This window comes from Camelina sativa, chromosome 16, assembly GCF_000633955.1.
Source record: "Camelina sativa cultivar DH55 chromosome 16, Cs, whole genome shotgun sequence".
In the NCBI taxonomy this organism is placed as follows: Eukaryota; Viridiplantae; Streptophyta; class Magnoliopsida; order Brassicales; family Brassicaceae; genus Camelina; species Camelina sativa.
Window position 1 is genome coordinate 26,615,091 of NC_025700.1, and position 18,489 is coordinate 26,633,579.

The following is an 18,489-nucleotide window of genomic DNA, read 5'->3' on the forward strand; positions in this document are numbered from 1 at the left end:
TCATGAGATTTAGATTTCACTTGCTTAGCCTCAAGAGGGCTCAAAACATTCCCATGTAAAAGCGACATCCTTGAATACACATCAGCACCAAGTTTACTAATGTTGTTATCCATGCACCATTCTAACGCCTCAAGGTCAAAATCTAGCCCTATAGCAGTCCGTCTTGTGTCAGTCTTCACCCACTCCGCACTAAATCAAACAATCAAATCATTAAACATTTCTTTTGCCAACTACAGGATTCAAAGATAGATACTTTAAAACTCAGTGACACAATTGGATTTACCTTAAAAGAGCAGTGCCACAGAAATCTTCTTGGAAATGGAGTGGCTGCCTTCCACCAATATACATTAGAAAGAACTTCTGCAAATAGCTTATGTCCCCTTTTGGTGACTGCACCAAAAATAAAAAACAGAACACAATGTCTTAAAAAGCTTAGTACTTCTTTTTTCTCTGTAAGAGATGTAAGAACCACTCAATGGAACCTAAAAGGGAAAAGCACAGGGAGTTGCAAAATTACCTGTACGGATTGTTGGTAAAGAAGGAACTTTGAAGGCAATTCAGATGATTCGTTTCCTTCTTCTTCCTCAGAGTTTTCTTCTTCTTCTTCATCTTCTTCGTCGTCGACGGAGGCAGCAACCGGCGGGTGCTGATCGTAGAAATCTTCTCCCGAATTGGTATTAGAAAATTCACCTTTGTGGCGACGTCGATTAGGTTTTTTCTCTCGTTTCCCCATTTTCTTTTTCGTTCTCAGGTCCAGTTCGAGGCGGAAGAGAGTAAAGCGTTGACCTTTTTTTCTTATGAGGGTGTTGACGAAAGTCCCCTAAACGCTGCCACGTAGGCCCTATGCTCGTGCGTTGCGTTTACCGATTTGGCGGTTGAGGTTTGGTTTAGTTTGGTTTAGTCGCAGAACCGCATGTACCACAAACCAAAGATAAGCCATTGACTTGATGCAGATTTAAAATGGTTTTTGATTTTTCAAAAATCATTTTATCACCCACGCAAATATAATTAAAAATGAATTTTCAAACTTCCTTTATGATATAGTATTAAAGATCTTATTCATCAACTACTTTCTTAAGCTATGTGATTTGTGAGATAAGTGTATCTAATCATTCTTTGAGATGTAAAACTAAAAATATCTAAATCCTAATTATTCACCGTATAATACAATATATATTTAGAACTTTAGATTTTTTTTTTGTTGTTGTCAAATATCGAAGTCTTATGAGTTTTAAAAATTTATTTGACATGTTTTATGAACCCAACAATGACATGAATATTTGGAATTTATAATAATTGTTGAGCTATATGTCTTATGGAAATTATTTTTAAAAATTATATTGCACAAAAAATGTTAATAGTTATTCAAAGACAAAATCCACTAAGAAAATCGATATATCCACAAAGCATATCAAATGGTTTGCTCTCCATCATGAACATCACTAAATAAGATGTGCATAAAATGATGTTCAAGTTTCTAATATGGACATTAAGGGATGTTTCAGTTTTTGGTGTTACATTGGGTATAAAATATAATTTAGACGTAGAAAAAGAACAATGTCATGCTACCATCAAAACATACGATCAGGAGGTAGAAAAACAACGAAAAATAGATGAAAATATATACCGTGATATACTGCTGCGATCTGGTAGCTGACTTCAAAAGAAGATATGTAGTTAATTTTTCAATTGAAAATCTATATTTGAGGCTACCTATTGTAATAAATAATTTATAACTAAGCTTTAAATATTGTACATCTTATTATCCATTTCGTATAAAATCTACAATAAAGTCATTAATCCTTTTACTTATCTTAAAGGAATAATATGTAATTGACGATGAATCTATAACTTTTTAAATGTTAGAAATTAAAACACCAAAAACTGCCTAGATTCTAACCTAATTTGATTAATTTTATTTGTGAGTTCTGATAAATTAAATAATCAGACTTTTGGGACAATTAAAGAGAATAAATTAGTTAAAAAAAAAAATTTGCAACTTTTGTTCTTACTGTTGATAGAAATAAATCAATAACAAATGTACACATATGATAGTATAAGTTGTTTATGTATGTACGTTCAGTCGTTCATGACAAGATTATTTTTATTTTTTCGTTTTTTAATACAAATCATGTTGGACAAAAATAATAAGCATATAATAAAAAAACGGCAAGCGTTTTCCTTATCATTCATCAAAACGCTTCAACGTTTCATTCTTCTGCAAACCTACGCTCCGCTGTTTTTTCAAGACCTTTTTCGTCTTCGTCGTCAACAAATCTGGCTTTTTCTCCATCGATTTGCATAATCCATTCCTTCTTCTTCTTCTCCATCCCTTTTTCCCCTCTCTCATTCTCCAAATTACGATTTCAAGGGCTCCTTCTCGATCCTTGATCATCATCACCGATTCAATTAATCAGGAGGTACACAATTTTTCGAAATTTTTTTTTCTGGTAAAACCCTAAGTTATGTACAGCAATTTCAAGGAACAAGCGATCGAGTACGTGAAGCAAGCGGTTCACGAAGACAATGCTGGGAATTACAACAAGGCGTTCCCTTTATACATGAACGCGCTTGAGTACTTCAAAACTCATCTCAAGTATGAGAAGAACCCTAAGATCAGAGAAGCTATTACCCAGAAATTCACCGAGTATCTCCGCCGTGCAGAGGAGATCCGTGCTGTTCTCGATGAAGGTGGATCGGGTCCGGGATCTAACGGCGACGCGGCGGTTGCGACGAGGCCGAAGACTAAGCCGAAGGATGGAGAAGGCGGTGGTAAAGATGGTGAAGATCCTGAGCAATCGAAGCTTCGAGCTGGGTTGAACTCTGCGATTGTTAGGGAGAAGCCTAACATCAAGTGGTCAGATGTTGCTGGGCTTGAAAGTGCTAAACAAGCTTTGCAGGAAGCTGTGATTTTGCCTGTTAAGTTCCCACAGTTCTTCACAGGTAATTTGAGCGAGCGATTCATTGAAGATTGAAACCATTCTCTTTATAAATTTGTGACCTTTATCTGTGTATTATTGATTAAACTTGGTTTGTGTCCTTATTTAGGAAAGAGGCGGCCATGGAGAGCTTTCTTGTTGTATGGGCCACCAGGAACAGGAAAATCGTATTTGGCTAAGGCTGTTGCTACTGAAGCAGACTCTACCTTTTTCAGGTAACATATATGTCCAAAAGTGTTTCAAGCTACATGAGTATATTAGTGCAGTGTCTTAGCTCTTTGGTTATAGCTCCTGGATTTGATTATTTGGTTAGGGATGTAGGCGTATTGGAGTATTTTAGGATTAGTTGGAGGAGGGGGTGGTCTTGAATTAATCCTTAAGGTTATTTCTAGGTTCTTTGATTTTGTTTGCGTTTAATAACTAAGTGTTTTCTTCAAATTCAGATAGTAGTGTTAAGGAAATCAGTTTAGAAAATTGTTAGAAAGGGTTGATTTTTCTCTGTAACTTATGTGCAGAGTCTACTATATGTTGCAACTTGCAATCGATTTACAACATTCTGCTATCTGTGCATGTTATAAACAAGCATTAAAGCGAGATTTTAAAGGCTAGTGTATAGTCTCTGGTTGAATCTATATGGCATATTAGAGAATCGACGATTGTGGTATTAATTAGGAAAACATGCAAATCCGTTGGTTTAAGGTTGCCACAAATTCTTATTTTAACGGTGGTTGCACGAGATACTTGATCATAAAGATGAAAACTTCCTTGGCTAGCATCATCATGTGCTAGGGCCTTGGGTTTTGGATTATGTCTAGCTAGGTACTTCATGTTGGTTGTTTTTCTATCTTATCTTGTGTTCACAGTGTTTATACTTGGAAACACGTTATAGCTTAAGAATAGTTGTTTCCTTTTTACTTCCCAACCATCAGCGTGTCTTCATCAGACCTGGTCTCAAAGTGGATGGGTGAAAGTGAGAAGCTGGTATCAAACCTTTTCGAGATGGCCCGCGAAAGTGCCCCATCGATTATATTTGTTGATGAGATAGATTCTTTGTGTGGTACACGTGGAGAAGGAAATGAGAGTGAAGCTTCAAGACGTATAAAAACGGAGCTTCTAGTGCAGATGCAGGTGCAAAGCTTATCTGAACTGAACTTTCTGTCATTCAGTCTTAGCAGAAACATTTCTTTTCATTATTCATCTCTTTTCATTTTAGGGTGTTGGACACAATGATGAGAAAGTACTTGTGCTTGCAGCAACCAATACACCATATGCTCTTGATCAGGTAAAAAAAGTCAGAAGAGGATATTGGTTCTATATTTTCGTTGCCAGTTAAATGCTATCTTGGTAATACCATGTTGATTTCAGGCTATCCGAAGACGTTTTGACAAGCGTATTTATATTCCTCTTCCAGAGGCCAAGGCTCGGCAGCACATGTTCAAAGTATATTCATTTGCTTCGAGTTCCTTAAGTAAAAACCATTCAAGGGAGACCCAAACAGTTTACTAATGAGATATGTTTTGTAAATGCAGGTCCATTTGGGAGACACGCCTCATAATTTAACTGAACCTGATTTTGAATATTTAGGCCAAAAGACAGAAGGGTTTTCTGGTTCAGATGTGGCTGTTTGTGTACGTGACTTGTCCTTGAGTTATTTCTTATTGTCCTCAATGTTGCTATAGATAGAGAAGCCTTTGTATTGAGAATCTTTTTGATTCTTGCAGGTAAAAGATGTTCTGTTTGAACCTGTTCGTAAAACGCAAGATGCAATGTTCTTTTTCAAGTCTCCTGATGGTACATGGATGCCATGTGGGCCTAGACACCCTGATGCCATCCAGACTACAATGCAAGATCTAGCAGCAAAAGGACTTGCAGAGAAGGTACGCATCAAAAACTTAAAATATATCATTGAGGTCTTGTGTTTCACTCTGATTTTTAAATCCTTTGAATCTCTACATGTATCTGCTGGAAGCCACATAAAATCTGAAGCATAAATAATGCAATGCTATGCTATTGGTCTTAAAAAATATATTTTCGAAAAGTTCTTTCGGTCGTATGATACTGAGATTTTTGTAGTCGTTAAGTCTTTGATGCTGTAAACTAAAGACCGATTTGTGTATTTATGTGACAGATTATTCCACCACCTATCACCCGAACAGATTTCGAGAAGGTACTTGCAAGACAAAGGCCAACAGTGAGCAAGTCTGACCTTGATGTCCATGAGAGATTCACACAGGAGTTTGGAGAAGAGGGTTAATAGATTTGACATTCCATCAAATACCTCTCATATTCATATTAGTCTCTTTGACTTTCTGCTTATGTATGTACTGAGAAGCAAAACAAATCTCAAACCCATGTTTGATTTCATCCCAAAAACATTGAATTTGCTTTATTTCTCGAAACGTGTAAAAAATGTTAACAATGTTTTCTTTTTATTATTTCACCAAAAGTCCCCACATGAGCAAACTCCATCACTGCCAAAGTGATGAAACCGGTTTGAATCTCTAACTACAATCTCTCTTTTTTCAATCTTTGCAATCAATTTGATGACTGCATGACAATCTCCACAAACCCTAAGGTTCTTAATGATCAAAAGAGGGGATCCCTTTGGTGTAGCAAGCAACCCAAAAGCAATAGCTAATCTCTCACTATGCTGAGCAAGAACAGCTTCTTTATGCTCATCATCAATGTCTTGAAGCACATAACTTGTATCCGGCTCATACCCTAAATCTTTCAGCCGTGTACTTAAATTTTCTAGCTTCATATAGATCTGATCTTTACGAGGATGAGACCGATCACCTGCCAAGAATGCGTGAGTCTTGTTCTTGACCTCAATCCAACTGTAACCAGGTTCTTTCTTCACGTTTCTCTCGTTCATCAGCTTCCTTACTTTGGCTCTCTCTTGCCAGTCTCCTGCCTCTGCATACATATTAGACAACAGCACATATGCAGCTGAATCCTCTGGTTTCATTGCAATGATCTTCTCTGCAGCTAATCTCCCAAGCTCTGTTTTCTTGTGCACACGACATGCAGCTAGGATTGTTCTCCAAATGGTGGAACTAGCCGGGTTTGGCATGTTGTCTATGACCTTCATAGCCTTTTCAAGTTGCCCGGCTCGGCTGTATAAATCCACCATACAACTATTATGCTCCTTTGTAGGTGCAATCTTGCATTCTCTCACCATTATATCGTAATACTTTTCGCCTTCTTCTACTAACCCAGCATGTGTACAAGCAGTAAATACTCCGACGAATGTCACGCTATCCATTTTCACCTTTCTCTTCTTCATTTCCTTGAAAACTTCTAGAGCCTTCATAGCTTGCCCGTGTTGTGCATACCCAGAGATCATCGAATTCCATGATACTAGATCTCTCTCTCTCTGCCTCTTAAAGACTTCTTCCGCACTCTCGATGTTTCCTTTCTTTGCATACATGGTTAGAAGAGCACTACTAACACACAAAGAGCTATCTAGTCTTGATTTTATAGCAAACCCGTGGAACTGCTTTCCCTGTCCCATAGACGCGGTAGTAGCCGCACACACGTTAAGGATGCTAGAGAATGTAAACTCATTCGGTTTCACCCCGCCCTTTGTGAGCTTGCTGAACATCTTAATAGCTGCCTCCGTCTCTCCGGTCTGAGCATATCCTGCAAGCATCGCTGACCAAGCCACAATATCTTTATCATCAATACCACTAAAAACTTTTGCAGCCTCATCTACTTTACCTAACTTCACATAAGCATCTAGAAGAGCAGTTCCAACGGTTGAAGACCTCTCGTAGTTACTCTTTACAACCTGTGCGTGGACCTCTGATGGAGAAATCACAGGAAGAGCTGTGAGAATGACAGAATAAGTGAATTCGTTCGGCCTAACACCTTTCCTCTTCATTTCCGAAAACAAATCCACTGCTTCCTCTTTCCCATCATTCTGCAAAAAACCACTAATCATCGCTGTCCATGACACAACATTCCCAAGGGATCCTGTCTCTTTGAACAACCTAAGAGCATCAACCATCGCCATACATTTACTATAAGCCACCATTAGAGCCGTCCTTATATTTTGATCAAACACAAACCCGTATTTCACAACACTGCAATGGAGCTGCTCTGTGAACCTCAGTTCTTTGAGGTTAGCGCACAGCTTAATAATGGAAGCAAAGCTCGATTCAGATAACCGCACATGATTAAGCCTCATAGAGTGAAACATTCCCAACGCTTCTAAATCAAGCCCGTTTCCTGCATATCCTGAAATCATACTATTCCAAGTCACCACACTCTTTACTTCTGTTTTATCAAACAAAACTCTAGCTTTTCTAACACTCCCACACTTGAGATACAAATTAATCAGAGAATTAGACACCGGAATCGTTTTATCTAAACCGTTCTTTACAACAACCGTGTGTACCTGAGTTCCCCTCCCGCCCACTCCTTCTTCAGCCAAAACTCCAAGAGCAGCTGCGTAAGTAAACGAGTTCGGCTGAGTCCCTTCACCTTGCATTCTCATAAACAATGTCAAAACTTCCTCATTCATCGAATTCCGAGCATACCCGCTTATCAATGTAGTCCAAGTAACAACATTTTTCTCCTTCATTTCATCAAAAACATTCCTTCCATCTTTAAAGTTACTTCCTTTCATATATGTATCAACCAGCGATGTTCCCACACTCACATCATCTAAAAACCCAAACTTTATACACTGACAATGCAACTGTCTACCAAAAAGCTCATCACACAAAGTAGCAGAAACTTTTATAACAGAGGAGAATATTGAGCAGTCCATCTCCATTCCCAAACGATGAATATTCAAAAAGAGTCTTGTTGCTTCCTGAGTTCGCCCGTCGCGAGAAAACCCAAAAAGCAAACTCGTATAACTCTCCCCATCTCGGTCAGGACTTTTGTCGAACACATTGTACGCACTATGTAAACGAGAGGAAGAAGAAGAAGCTCCAAAGCAATAAATTCGATGATTGGGTTTGAACTTTTCCAGAGATTTAGGTCTCCGTATTGTCGTTGCGAATTGCATTTGCTTTTCAAGACAACGAACAAATTGTTTTGTGTTTTCGAATTATTCATTTGCGGTTCAAAAAACAACTCTTTGTTGAGTCTATCAAAAAAATTATAAAAATGATATTTTGTTGGTTAGACACTGTTCATAGTGTTTCAACCGTATTTTGGTCTGTTTCGGTTTGGTTTTCAGGATTTTGGTTTTGTGTTTTCTGATTAGTATTGGTTTGTAAGATATTTCGGTTTTGTGATTTCTGATTAGTTTGGTTTGTAAAATATTTCGGTTTTCATTAATGCCCATTAGATACCTAAGGTATCATACCTTATTGACCAAGTCAACTTGCTAGATTAGCATAAAACGATTTATAAAATGTTTGTATTATGAAACAAAATAAAATGTTTAAAACATCCTATAAAATGAAACGGAAAAGGTACATACATAATTGATAGATCAACCACTCTCTAATTTAGTAATAGACTTTAATTGTTGTCTAAATAGACTTTTTCTATGGTTGACTTCACCCCACAACGTTGTTATGCGTCTCACATTTTGACATTGCTATCTCCCTTCTCTAATTTCATTATGCAGATTGGTTTCTAAAAAGACTCAAAAGATCTTGAATCATATTCATGACATGGCTCTTGATCCTTCGTCTCGTAGTTGGATACAAGATGTCTTCCCGAGCTTCCACGGAGCAGATGTTCGCAAAGACTTTCTCAGTCACGTTATCAAGGAGTTCAAAGCAAAGGGAATCGACATATTCAATGATAATGGTATCGAGAGAAGCAAATCGATCCGTCCAGAACTCGTAAAAGCTATTAGAGGATCAAGAATCCTGATCGTCTTGCTCTCGGAAAATTACGCTTCTTCGACATGGTGCCTTAATGAATTGGTGGAGATTATGAATTTTAGCAAAGAGTTGGATCAAACGGTGATGACCATTTTCTATAAAGTCCATCCAACTGATGTCAAGAAGCAAACCGGAAATTTTGGACAAGTCTTCAAAAAAACTTGTAAAGGTAAAACAAAAGAGAACATTAGGAGATGGAGACATGCTTTGGCCCAAGTGGCAATAATTGCTGGTTACCATTCAAGCAACTGGTTAGCCTTTTTGATCTCCACTTTGACTTTTTTTTTTCCTTCTAAGATAGTTAGATTATTGCAACCGGTTAAATAATGACTGATATAATATATAATTGACAACCGGTTAAATGACTATTAATATAATAATCTGTATGTCTCTTTTTTTTTCTTAAGTGGTTTTACATTAATCTGTTGCTTCTTAGGTGTAATGAAGCGGACATGATCGAGCAAATTGCGACAAACGTTTCAAATACACTAAATAATTATATCCCATCAAACCACTTTGAAGACTTAGTTGGGATTGAAGCTCACATGGAAAAGATGATGTCTTTGTTATGCCTAGAATGTGATGAAGTGAGAATGGTAGGGGTTTTGGGTCCTGCGGGTATTGGTAAGACGACCATCGTTAGAGCCTTATATGAAACACTTTGTAGTAACTTCACTCATACTGCATTTATGGTGAGTATAAAAGGAGTCTATACAGTACAGAACCGCGACAACTTTGCACTCATGTTGCAATTACAAGAACAACTTTTATCTCAAACCTTAAATCAAAAGGATTTGAAGATACGTCACTTAGGTGTGGCACGGGAAAGGTTGAAAGATAAGAAAGTGCTTGTCGTTCTTGATGATGTCGATCGGTTAGTACAGTTAGATGCTATGGCGAAAGAACCTAAATGGTTTGGTAATGGAAGTCGGATTATCATAACAACACAAGACCACAATCTCTTAAAGGCACATGGTATCAATCATATTTACAAGGTGGATTATCCTATTGATGAAGAGGCGCTTCAAATCTTCTGCTTGAATGCTTTTGGGCAAAAGTCCATTAGAGATGGTTTCGAGGAGCTTGCATGGGAAGTTACAAAACTTTCCGGGAAACTCCCCTTGGGATTAAGTGTAATGGGCTCTTATTTCCGGGGAATGTCCAAGCAAGAGTGGATCGATGCACTTCCAAGGTTAAGAACTAGGCTTCACCAAGATATTCAAAGTATTTTACGATTCAGTTACGACGCCTTATGCGATGAAGATAAAGATTTATTTCTTTATATAGCTTGCTTTTTCAGCAATAAAAGTATACAGACACTTGAAGATTATCTTGCGGATACATTCTTGGACTTGAGTCAAGGGCTTAAAATATTAGCTGAAAAATCTCTCATATCTCGAGAATGTGGATTTATAAAGATGCCTAGTCTGTTAGTACAACTAGGTAGAGACATTGTTCGTAACCAATCTGTTCAAGAACCTGGACAACGCCAATTTTTGGTTGATGCTAAAGAGATCTGTCAAGTACTCACTAAGGAAACGGTAAGTTAATTTTCATATTAATTAGTCATATATATTCATTGCCTTGTTCCCTCTCTAAACTAAGTTTAATTGTAAACTCATTACCTTCTCTACTCTTATTATATCCAGGGTAGTAAAAGTATTGTAGGTATGGATCTCGACTTATCTGAAATCAACGATGATTTTGATATTAGCGAAAGATGCTTCGAAAGAATGTGGAATCTCCAATTCTTAAGATTCCATGGAAAAGTTGAAGATTATAATGGTTGTATATTGCACTCTCAACAAAGTCTGAATTATCTATCTCCAAAGCTTCGATTACTACATTGGGAATATTTTCCAATGAATTGTTTGCCTTCTAGTTTCAATACATCGTTCCTTGTCGAGCTAAACATGCGTTACAGCAAGCTTAAGAAGCTGTGGGAAGGAGTTCAAGTGAGTTAAAATATTATTAAAATTTAGATGGCGTATGTTTCTTTTGTTTCAGTATCATTTTATTTGTTTACTAATATAATAATTAGTAAAGCACATAATAATTTACGTGTACGTTGCCTTTACTTGTCTGGACATGCAGCCTCTTCAAAACCTCAAGTGGGTGGATTTGAGTTATTCCAAAAACCTGAAGAAGCTTCCTGATCTCTCAACTGCCACTAATCTCCTGAGTTTAGATATCAGTCACTGCTCAAGGTTGATAGAGCTACCATCTTCAATTGGAAATGCAATCAATCTGTTGATTTTGAATATCGAGCATTGCACAAGCCTGCTGACTATCCCTAACTCTATCGAAAATATCCCTAATCTCAAGATATTTCTTGTTGAGTGCTCAAGTCTGGTGCAACTCCCTTCTTGTATTTGGAATATCACTAGTCTCAACACATTTAATCTGGACAATTTCTCTAGTTCTTACCAGGACCCTTTGATGTGGAATGCCAAGAATTTCCAAGATTTGGATCTCAGTGGATGCTCAAGTCTAAGGAGGCTCCCTTCTATAGTCAATAATGCCACTAATCTCCATGAGCGAAAGCCTAGTTTCCTAGAGCGAAAGCCTAATTTCCTAGAGCGAAATCCAAATCTGTATAGATACTTATCTTCAGTGGGGTTCTCCTCCTCTATAGTTGATGCCACTAATCTTCATGAGCAAAAGGGAACATCTTCGGTGGGATTCTCTTCCTCTATTGGGAATGTCACTAATCTCAAGAAATTAAATCTCAGCAACTGCTCAAGTCTTGTGGAGCTCACCTCTTCTATCGAGGATGCCACTAATCTCCAAGAACTAAATCTCAGTGGATGCTCAAGTCTGAAGAAGCTCCCCTATTCTATTACAACTTTAACTAATCTCAACAAATTGGATCTCGATTGGAAGATAGAGAAGGGGAGACCGGTCGAGATGATTTCCCAAGTATATAGAATATCATGAAATCTGTTAATTTATAAATGTTTTACTTTTATCCATAAATTACTCCCTTTGTTTCATAATATAAGATATTTTAGAGGTTTTTGTTTGTTTCTTAATATAAAATGTTTTAAAGCAATTTTAAGATTAATTTCATATCTTCTTATTATTTACTTTATGCAGTCTTGTTTATGATTTAATTTTTTTTTTTAAAGTAGACATTTCTTATTTACAAATAAGATTGAAGTACTATAAATAATATTTTTATAGAATCGGGAAAATAAGCTCTGATAAAAATTGATGTGTATATATATATGCACACCACACGTATATTTTGATAATTTATATGATTGATGGACCATATATTTATAATTGTTACGTTGGTCTACTAGGCCACGGTGCTCCCTTGGGGAGAGATTCTTGGAGGTTTATCTGGTTGTGATTATGAATATTGAACGTGTTATCCATGACGTACGGTGGTGTTAGGCCTGTTGGCAAAAGAAGAAAAAAAAACAAAAAAAAATATGGTGTTCGTCTCTTATGTAAGAGACGTGCACAATAGCACGTGTTTGTGCTATTTTACTGATTCTCATGTTGCTTTTGTTTCACTTCTATATAAAAAAGATGGAACCACGACGATCATTTCGACTAATGCGATGTTGATCCGGCGGTGATAAACTTGCATACAACCATAACTACACAAGTTTCTTCATGAATAAGAAGTTGGAAGAACGATCCAGACTTGTGATTTAAATCGATGGAGATACACAACTACAAAAGATGTGTATTTTCCAATAATTTGACCCAATAGTTTTCTTCTTCTTATGTAATACGATGATGAATGATCGTATCATAATTGCTGTTAAAATATTTATGCGCAAGGATCTCCTGTTGCTTCTTAATGTACATGAGAAGGACTTTGTGTATATGAACAAAATATAGTTCCGAAGACAAATCATATATTATAGAACAGAGAACAAAACTTCATTTGAATTGGAACATGTCTGTTTTCTAACATCATGTTGGATTTCTCCATATTGATACAATTCCGTCACTTGTTAATAGGCCATCGATCTGGCGGCCGCTTCATAAAACAAAATCTCTGGTCGAACCTTTCTCTCTCCACAGAATCTGACCACACTCTTCCAGTTACCTACATTCTATGGCATTACCAAAAAGGAATGCATCAATCATGTTTGGTCTATCTCTAAATTCACAATACGGAAAGACAAAATCAATTCTTTCGTCTTACCTCTCCATTTAAAGCACCATGTCTGAGATTAACCCACCGGTTCTTTACATAAGCTAAGCAAATGTATTCTTTTTCTTCTTCACCACAACCAACCTGCATCAGCATCACATACCATATTCTGAGACTGTAACAAAAAATTAATACAGGAGAAGAATAACTATAAGATTTATGACACTGTTTCATATGTTTTACCAATGATACAAGCCGGTAGTTAGTGTTTGGTTCTAATCCTTCGTACATCCTGCTGATATCTATCTCCCAGTCCAAAGCCTTTGTTGTTTCAGATATTTCTATTTCAGTTTCACTCTTCTCCCATTCTAAAACTAATGTTGCAAAGCCACATAACACCAACATTGCTTTATCATGAGCTTAATATATGAAATGAATACAATAAGATCACAATCATGGTGGTCAAAACTTACCGATTGTGAAGATAGGTGGGCATTTACTTATAATGTGATGTACAAAGTTTGTTATTCCACAACCTCCTGTTTTAATGTCACATAACAGTTTATATTCCATGCGGATCACCTTACAGATATCCACAAACTCTATATTCCCAAGAACACACTGCAAATATATACGAACAGAACAACCTTGTAATCAAGGGGTAGTATTAGTTTCTGTAGGAAACATAAAGAGGGAAACAAATGAAACATACCTTCAAGTCTCTGGATAATTTAGTTTCTTTCTGCATTTTCTACAACTCATTCTTTCATTTTCCTCCAACGTAAAAAGGCGAGTTACTAAGCTTTCTCTTTCAGCATTCTTCCAGCAATGCCAAAACTCTAGGATGTCTATAAGAACCTCAGCATCATTCGACTGAAAAGGGTATAGAAAAATAGAATTACTTTAAAATAAACAATCAAGCTTACAGAAGAATAATAATTATAATACCAAGCTTAGAAGGTTATATTCTTCAAACGAACCATGGAAATAACTTCTTCTATGGAAGCAAGTAAGTCACTCAAGAGGCAACTGTAGACTCCCTCATTATTTATCTCGCCTGACACAAAAGCAGTAAAGAAATTTTGTAGTGCAGGAGGAGCGTGTTCTTCCAGGTGGTCTTGAAATGGTTGCTTATTGTGCATCAAATCTTCTTTGAGCATTTTAATGTTCAAGAGTGCCTGCAATACCAGATTTTTTTGTGAACTTCTCGAAGAGAATGATTTGATTCAGAAGACGAGAGTTTAGGTGTTCAATAGTGTTTTGGTTGGTAAGTGCTTTACCATCAGTGTCATGTCAAGAACTGAATTGCATCTGCTTCCAGCTTCTCCAAGAGCTGACTCTATATGTTCCGACTGTGAATCTTCTCCAAGTATATTTTGCATAACTGGAAGATGGCGAAAGAAGGAAATAAGAATTATGCATATAACTCACATTATTCGTCAACTGAGAAGCTCTTTTACAAACAAAGTCAACTTTACCATCCTCTTGATAGCGTGGGATGAAATTTCCGATTGACGTCTTTCACTTGCAAGGGTATCATCTGGTTCCACAGAATCTTCTACCACAGACGTGCTTTCCGGTTCAAGGTTGACAGAAGGCTTACTAGACATGTAAGACCACGTTTTGCTCAGAGAAAACCTGAAAGCAATTTATTAACACACGAAAAAAGACTCTTGAGGTACTTACTGTTCTCCAGTCTTATGAAGAGGACTCGATATGTTCGTTGAAGTTCTCTCCTGCGTCATGTAGGCCATTCATTCTTACAACAGAATAACCAAAATTACAGGAAAGAAAATTGAGAACCTCCAAAGACCTTTTTGTTTTTAGTTTTCTTCTTCTTTGACTGTGACTTCTTCTCCTCCTCGAGTAAAAAATCTGCATCTGCTGCATCTAACTTGGCTTTGGATTCCATATTCATAATTTCATTCTATATGAGAAGATACATAATAACATGTTAGAAACATAGTTTCATATATGAAGGCCATTCATTCTTACAACAGATTAACCAAAATTTGAAAAAAGAAAATTGAGAATTTAGAACCGCCAAGACCTTTTTGCTTTTAGTTGTCTTCTTCTTTGACAGTGACTTCTTATCTTCCTCGAGTAAAAGATCTGCCTCTGCTGCATCTAACTTGGCTCTGGATTCCATATTCCTAATTTCATACTAGATGAGAAGATATATAATAACATATTAGAAACAGTTCAAAGGCCAAATAAGCCTGAAATTGAAATCTGTATATAGCTTTAGTTTCAAACCAACCAGCAAGAAAATTCTCAGCAGTTCAAGGATATAAGTGCGGTTGTCAAAAACTGAAAGCCTGGTGAGGTTGTGCAGCAAACTAATCCTTGAATTATCAACCAGCAATATCTTTGAATCGATAAGCATAACCTGTAAGTCATGTAGATACTTTAAGATGGGCAATTCATGCCATTAAGTTGTTAATGAATTTTAAAATCATGAATGAACCTTGGTATTGGCCACTGCTTTCAGAGAGTCTATGGACTTCAACACTACATCATCGCTGAGACTTTTATGCTCACGTATAAGATTCAAGCATTCTTCAAAATCGGGGAAATCAAATGTCAGATCCAACGCGCCTTCGAGAACATCTCGTACTGCACACACAAATAATTTTGCAGTGAGGGAATTTCCAGGTGCTCTCTCTTCGCATCTATCGCATAGAAGAGATGCATAGCTGTTCCACTGATCTTCCTGAATATTCCTTCTCCTTTCATCCTCACCCATACACAAGTCTTCGATGACAGTAAGAGCTACATAATAATGGAAGACCTTCATTTTCTTTGCATATTTGGTTCCCAGTGTCCTACATGTGAACTGAACAGCTCTCAGAACAGCCACCCAGATATCAAGATTATGTTCCCAGATAGGTCTGGGAAAAGTTCAATCTTCTATATTGTAGTCAGTTAACCAGGATATGATATCATCTCCCTGAGCATGTGCCTTGGCGTAGTGAGCATTGGGCTCAAAAACATTGATTGTCCCTTCATCATCGAATGGAGCATTATTGCTTTTCAGAAGTCTTCTATCCAGAAGCAGAAATGAAAACTGAGGGTCAAAGTCGATCTTTTCTGTAACTCGAGTACAACCCAAGGTACTGTCCACTGCTCTGGAAACCAGATCTATACCATCTTCCCTTTCACATTTGATGCGTTTTAGAAAGTTTAGGATTTGACTGAGTTCATGACAGTCCAGAAAACATATACTCTGAGGTGTTTCCACTAGGTGAGAATCGACAAGACTCTGTTTGGAAACTTCAAGTTTTCCAAGATACTTCAAAGGATATTGCATCACACTGTCTCGAACACTACAAGAGAGAATTTTAAGGTCACAAAACATCACGAGAAAAAATTTGATTTCCTTGAGTAACTTACTCCGCTCTTCATCCACAGCTAAAGGCCATTCCTTGGACCATCCATTCTTATATGAAAACCCTTTCACATCTGCGAGCCGATTTTTGATCATTTCAACTGCAGCTACTGTGTCCACTGGTTCCCAACCTCCAACCGATATCTTACGAACCCAGTCTTTGCCTATCCTCTTAACCATATCCATTTCCTTTGAAGGTTTAAAATCTGCAGCATGTTCTTGTTCAAGATGTTTCTTACATTCTTCAGCACTATAAAACTTGTTCGAACATTTAGTTCGGCACATCCAGAATATCCATTTTCTGTCTTCCCTGGCAGAATCGAGAATTTTCTCTAAAGCATCTCGTCCTTTTTGCCCATGTACTCCCTCCACAAAACTTGTAAGCTTTTCTATGCTTACTTTCATAAAATCCCTTTTGACCTTAACATCCAAACCTAACCAAAACGAGCTCAACCCCTTATACTTGTTCTTAACCGGCTCTGGACTAGTCTTTGACTCCAAATCTTCTGACTCACATTCGTCTTCGGATAAATCCTTCAGTCCTCCAGTATTGGAAACAGAGATCCTGAACTCAGAATCTTTGATAATATTCTCCAGGTCTTTCTTCGTTTTCTCCTGATGTAACTTCTGTTGCAAACTCAATTGAGCAACAGAAGAAGCCGAGTCTTCATTTGCGTTAGTAACAGATAAACCTCGTTTTCCTATCTTAACACATTTCTTGTAATACATCACTGACCCTGTATGTCGTGCCAAATTGTAGAATCCATGTGCGCAAGCTGTTAATAACTTGTCATGTTGTGTAAAACTTGCAACGGAAGCCAACAAGTATGTGAAATCCACGTCAAGGTTCTCTGTTTTTGACCATAGTTTCATCATCATGTAACCTTCTTCGGAATGAAGAAACCATATGTTCTTGTCTTCCTTGTGGACCTGAATCATATCTTGGATTATCTCCAAAGCCTTGATGTGATCTCCACGAGCGAAGAGATCTTTAGCCTTTGCGTGGAGTGCTGCGCTCTCAGCATCTCTTAGAAAACTAGTAGTAGGCTCCATTGCTACGAACGATCCCTCAAGGTTCTTGCGTTTTCTTGGTCTCTCTCTCTGCTATGTGTGTGTTGCGAGAAGAAACAGAGACGAAGCGGGGGATATTAACGAATATAACAGCTTGTCACGTGAGGGGCACGTGACAAGGCTTGGGAAAACAAAACAAAAACTCAATTTTGAGCATTGGGGAATTTCGTCGAACACGTTATGTGCATTTACCCGTTTGGGATTTTTTCACGGATAAATCAACGAAAGAGAACCTAAAAGTTGTGTGAATCTTTGAATTTGGGTTAAGAGCTAAATGCAGAATGGTCTTCATGTTTTTGGGATGAACAAAATTTGTGAATTCGAAAGATGTTGCAGTAAGAAGAGGCGACGATACAAAAGAGACTCGACGAATCAACAAATGTGGCAAAAGAGAAGACTGTGATCTAGTATCGAGTTTGCTTTAAATTACTTTCACTTTTTAGGCCCTATACTTTTAAAGTTAATTTTTTTTTTTGGTAGAATCTTTTTAAAGTTATTAAACACTCACAGACTAAACAAATTTTTTTTTTTTTTTTAAGAATTAAGTTACGTTAGATTTTCTGCTATTATTTTAATTTTGTTTGGTAAAATTTAAATAAATTAAGTTCTTACAAAACAATATTTTGTCAAAATTGAATCAAATAGTGAAATTTGAAATATTATGCTATTGCATTCTTGCAATTAGTAGAAATCTAGGTTGTATAAGTGATGGAAAACGATAGGTGCGATTTTTTAGAAAATAAAAATAGGAAACATATGTGTTGAAAACAATATATAGAAGAAGAAGAAGAAAAAACACTAAGCATAAAACCATATTATAAATTTATAAAAATGTTACTACACAAATTCAATACATAATTCAAAGATTAGACAATCATTTATATTCTCAATTTTATTAGTTCCACCTTCCATCAAACACAACCTTGCCTATATTAGTCTAATTATCTACAACAAAGTAGATTAGAATCTCCTAAATACTAGTAATTTAATTCGTAGAAGTGAAGAAACCTTTAAAGGAACAACTATTCAAATTCTTTTATCAAGATTAGAAGATACTAAATATATTCATATGATTGCAAATCATTAACTTAAAAATGCTTCAAAATATTTCCTTTGATAGAAACCGTC

The 18,489-nt window shown here is 36.9% G+C and overlaps 3 protein-coding genes and 1 pseudogene across 3 annotated transcripts; 2 read left to right on the plus strand and 2 right to left on the minus strand.

Annotated features, from left to right (window-relative positions):
* On the plus strand, positions 2,279-5,374 carry LOC104752655 (protein SUPPRESSOR OF K(+) TRANSPORT GROWTH DEFECT 1). Its single transcript, XM_010474848.2, has 8 exons — positions 2,279-2,943; positions 3,049-3,154; positions 3,869-4,067; positions 4,153-4,221; positions 4,305-4,379; positions 4,469-4,567; positions 4,661-4,816; positions 5,068-5,374. Exons 1-8 carry the CDS (start codon positions 2,466-2,468, stop codon positions 5,191-5,193), a joined length of 1,308 nt encoding a protein of 435 aa, XP_010473150.1. The 5' UTR covers positions 2,279-2,465; the 3' UTR covers positions 5,194-5,374.
* Positions 5,350-8,030, minus strand: LOC104752654 (pentatricopeptide repeat-containing protein At2g27610). Its single transcript, XM_010474847.2, has one exon. The coding sequence runs from the start codon at positions 7,954-7,956 to the stop codon at positions 5,377-5,379; it is 2,580 nt and encodes an 859-aa protein (XP_010473149.1). The 5' UTR covers positions 7,957-8,030; the 3' UTR covers positions 5,350-5,376.
* LOC104752653 (disease resistance protein TAO1-like) lies at positions 8,455-11,791 on the plus strand. Its single transcript, XM_010474846.1, has 4 exons — positions 8,455-9,039; positions 9,225-10,329; positions 10,438-10,743; positions 10,883-11,791. Exons 1-4 carry the CDS (start codon positions 8,573-8,575, stop codon positions 11,723-11,725), a joined length of 2,721 nt encoding a protein of 906 aa, XP_010473148.1. The 5' UTR covers positions 8,455-8,572; the 3' UTR covers positions 11,726-11,791.
* LOC104752652 lies at positions 12,629-17,768 on the minus strand (annotated as a pseudogene).

Coding starts and splice junctions, on each gene's coding strand:
- LOC104752655 (XM_010474848.2), top strand. CDS start 2,466: ATGTACAGCAATTTCAAGGAACAAGCGATCGAGTACGTGAAGCAAGCG. Junction 2,944..3,048: donor GTTCCCACAGTTCTTCACAG/GTAATTTGAGCG, acceptor GTCCTTATTTAG/GAAAGAGGCGGCCATGGAGA. Junction 4,817..5,067: donor CAAAAGGACTTGCAGAGAAG/GTACGCATCAAA, acceptor TTTATGTGACAG/ATTATTCCACCACCTATCAC.
- LOC104752654 (XM_010474847.2), bottom strand. CDS start 7,956: ATGCAATTCGCAACGACAATACGGAGACCTAAATCTCTGGAAAAGTTC.
- LOC104752653 (XM_010474846.1), top strand. CDS start 8,573: ATGGCTCTTGATCCTTCGTCTCGTAGTTGGATACAAGATGTCTTCCCG. Junction 9,040..9,224: donor GGTTACCATTCAAGCAACTG/GTTAGCCTTTTT, acceptor GTTGCTTCTTAG/GTGTAATGAAGCGGACATGA. Junction 10,330..10,437: donor AAGTACTCACTAAGGAAACG/GTAAGTTAATTT, acceptor TATTATATCCAG/GGTAGTAAAAGTATTGTAGG.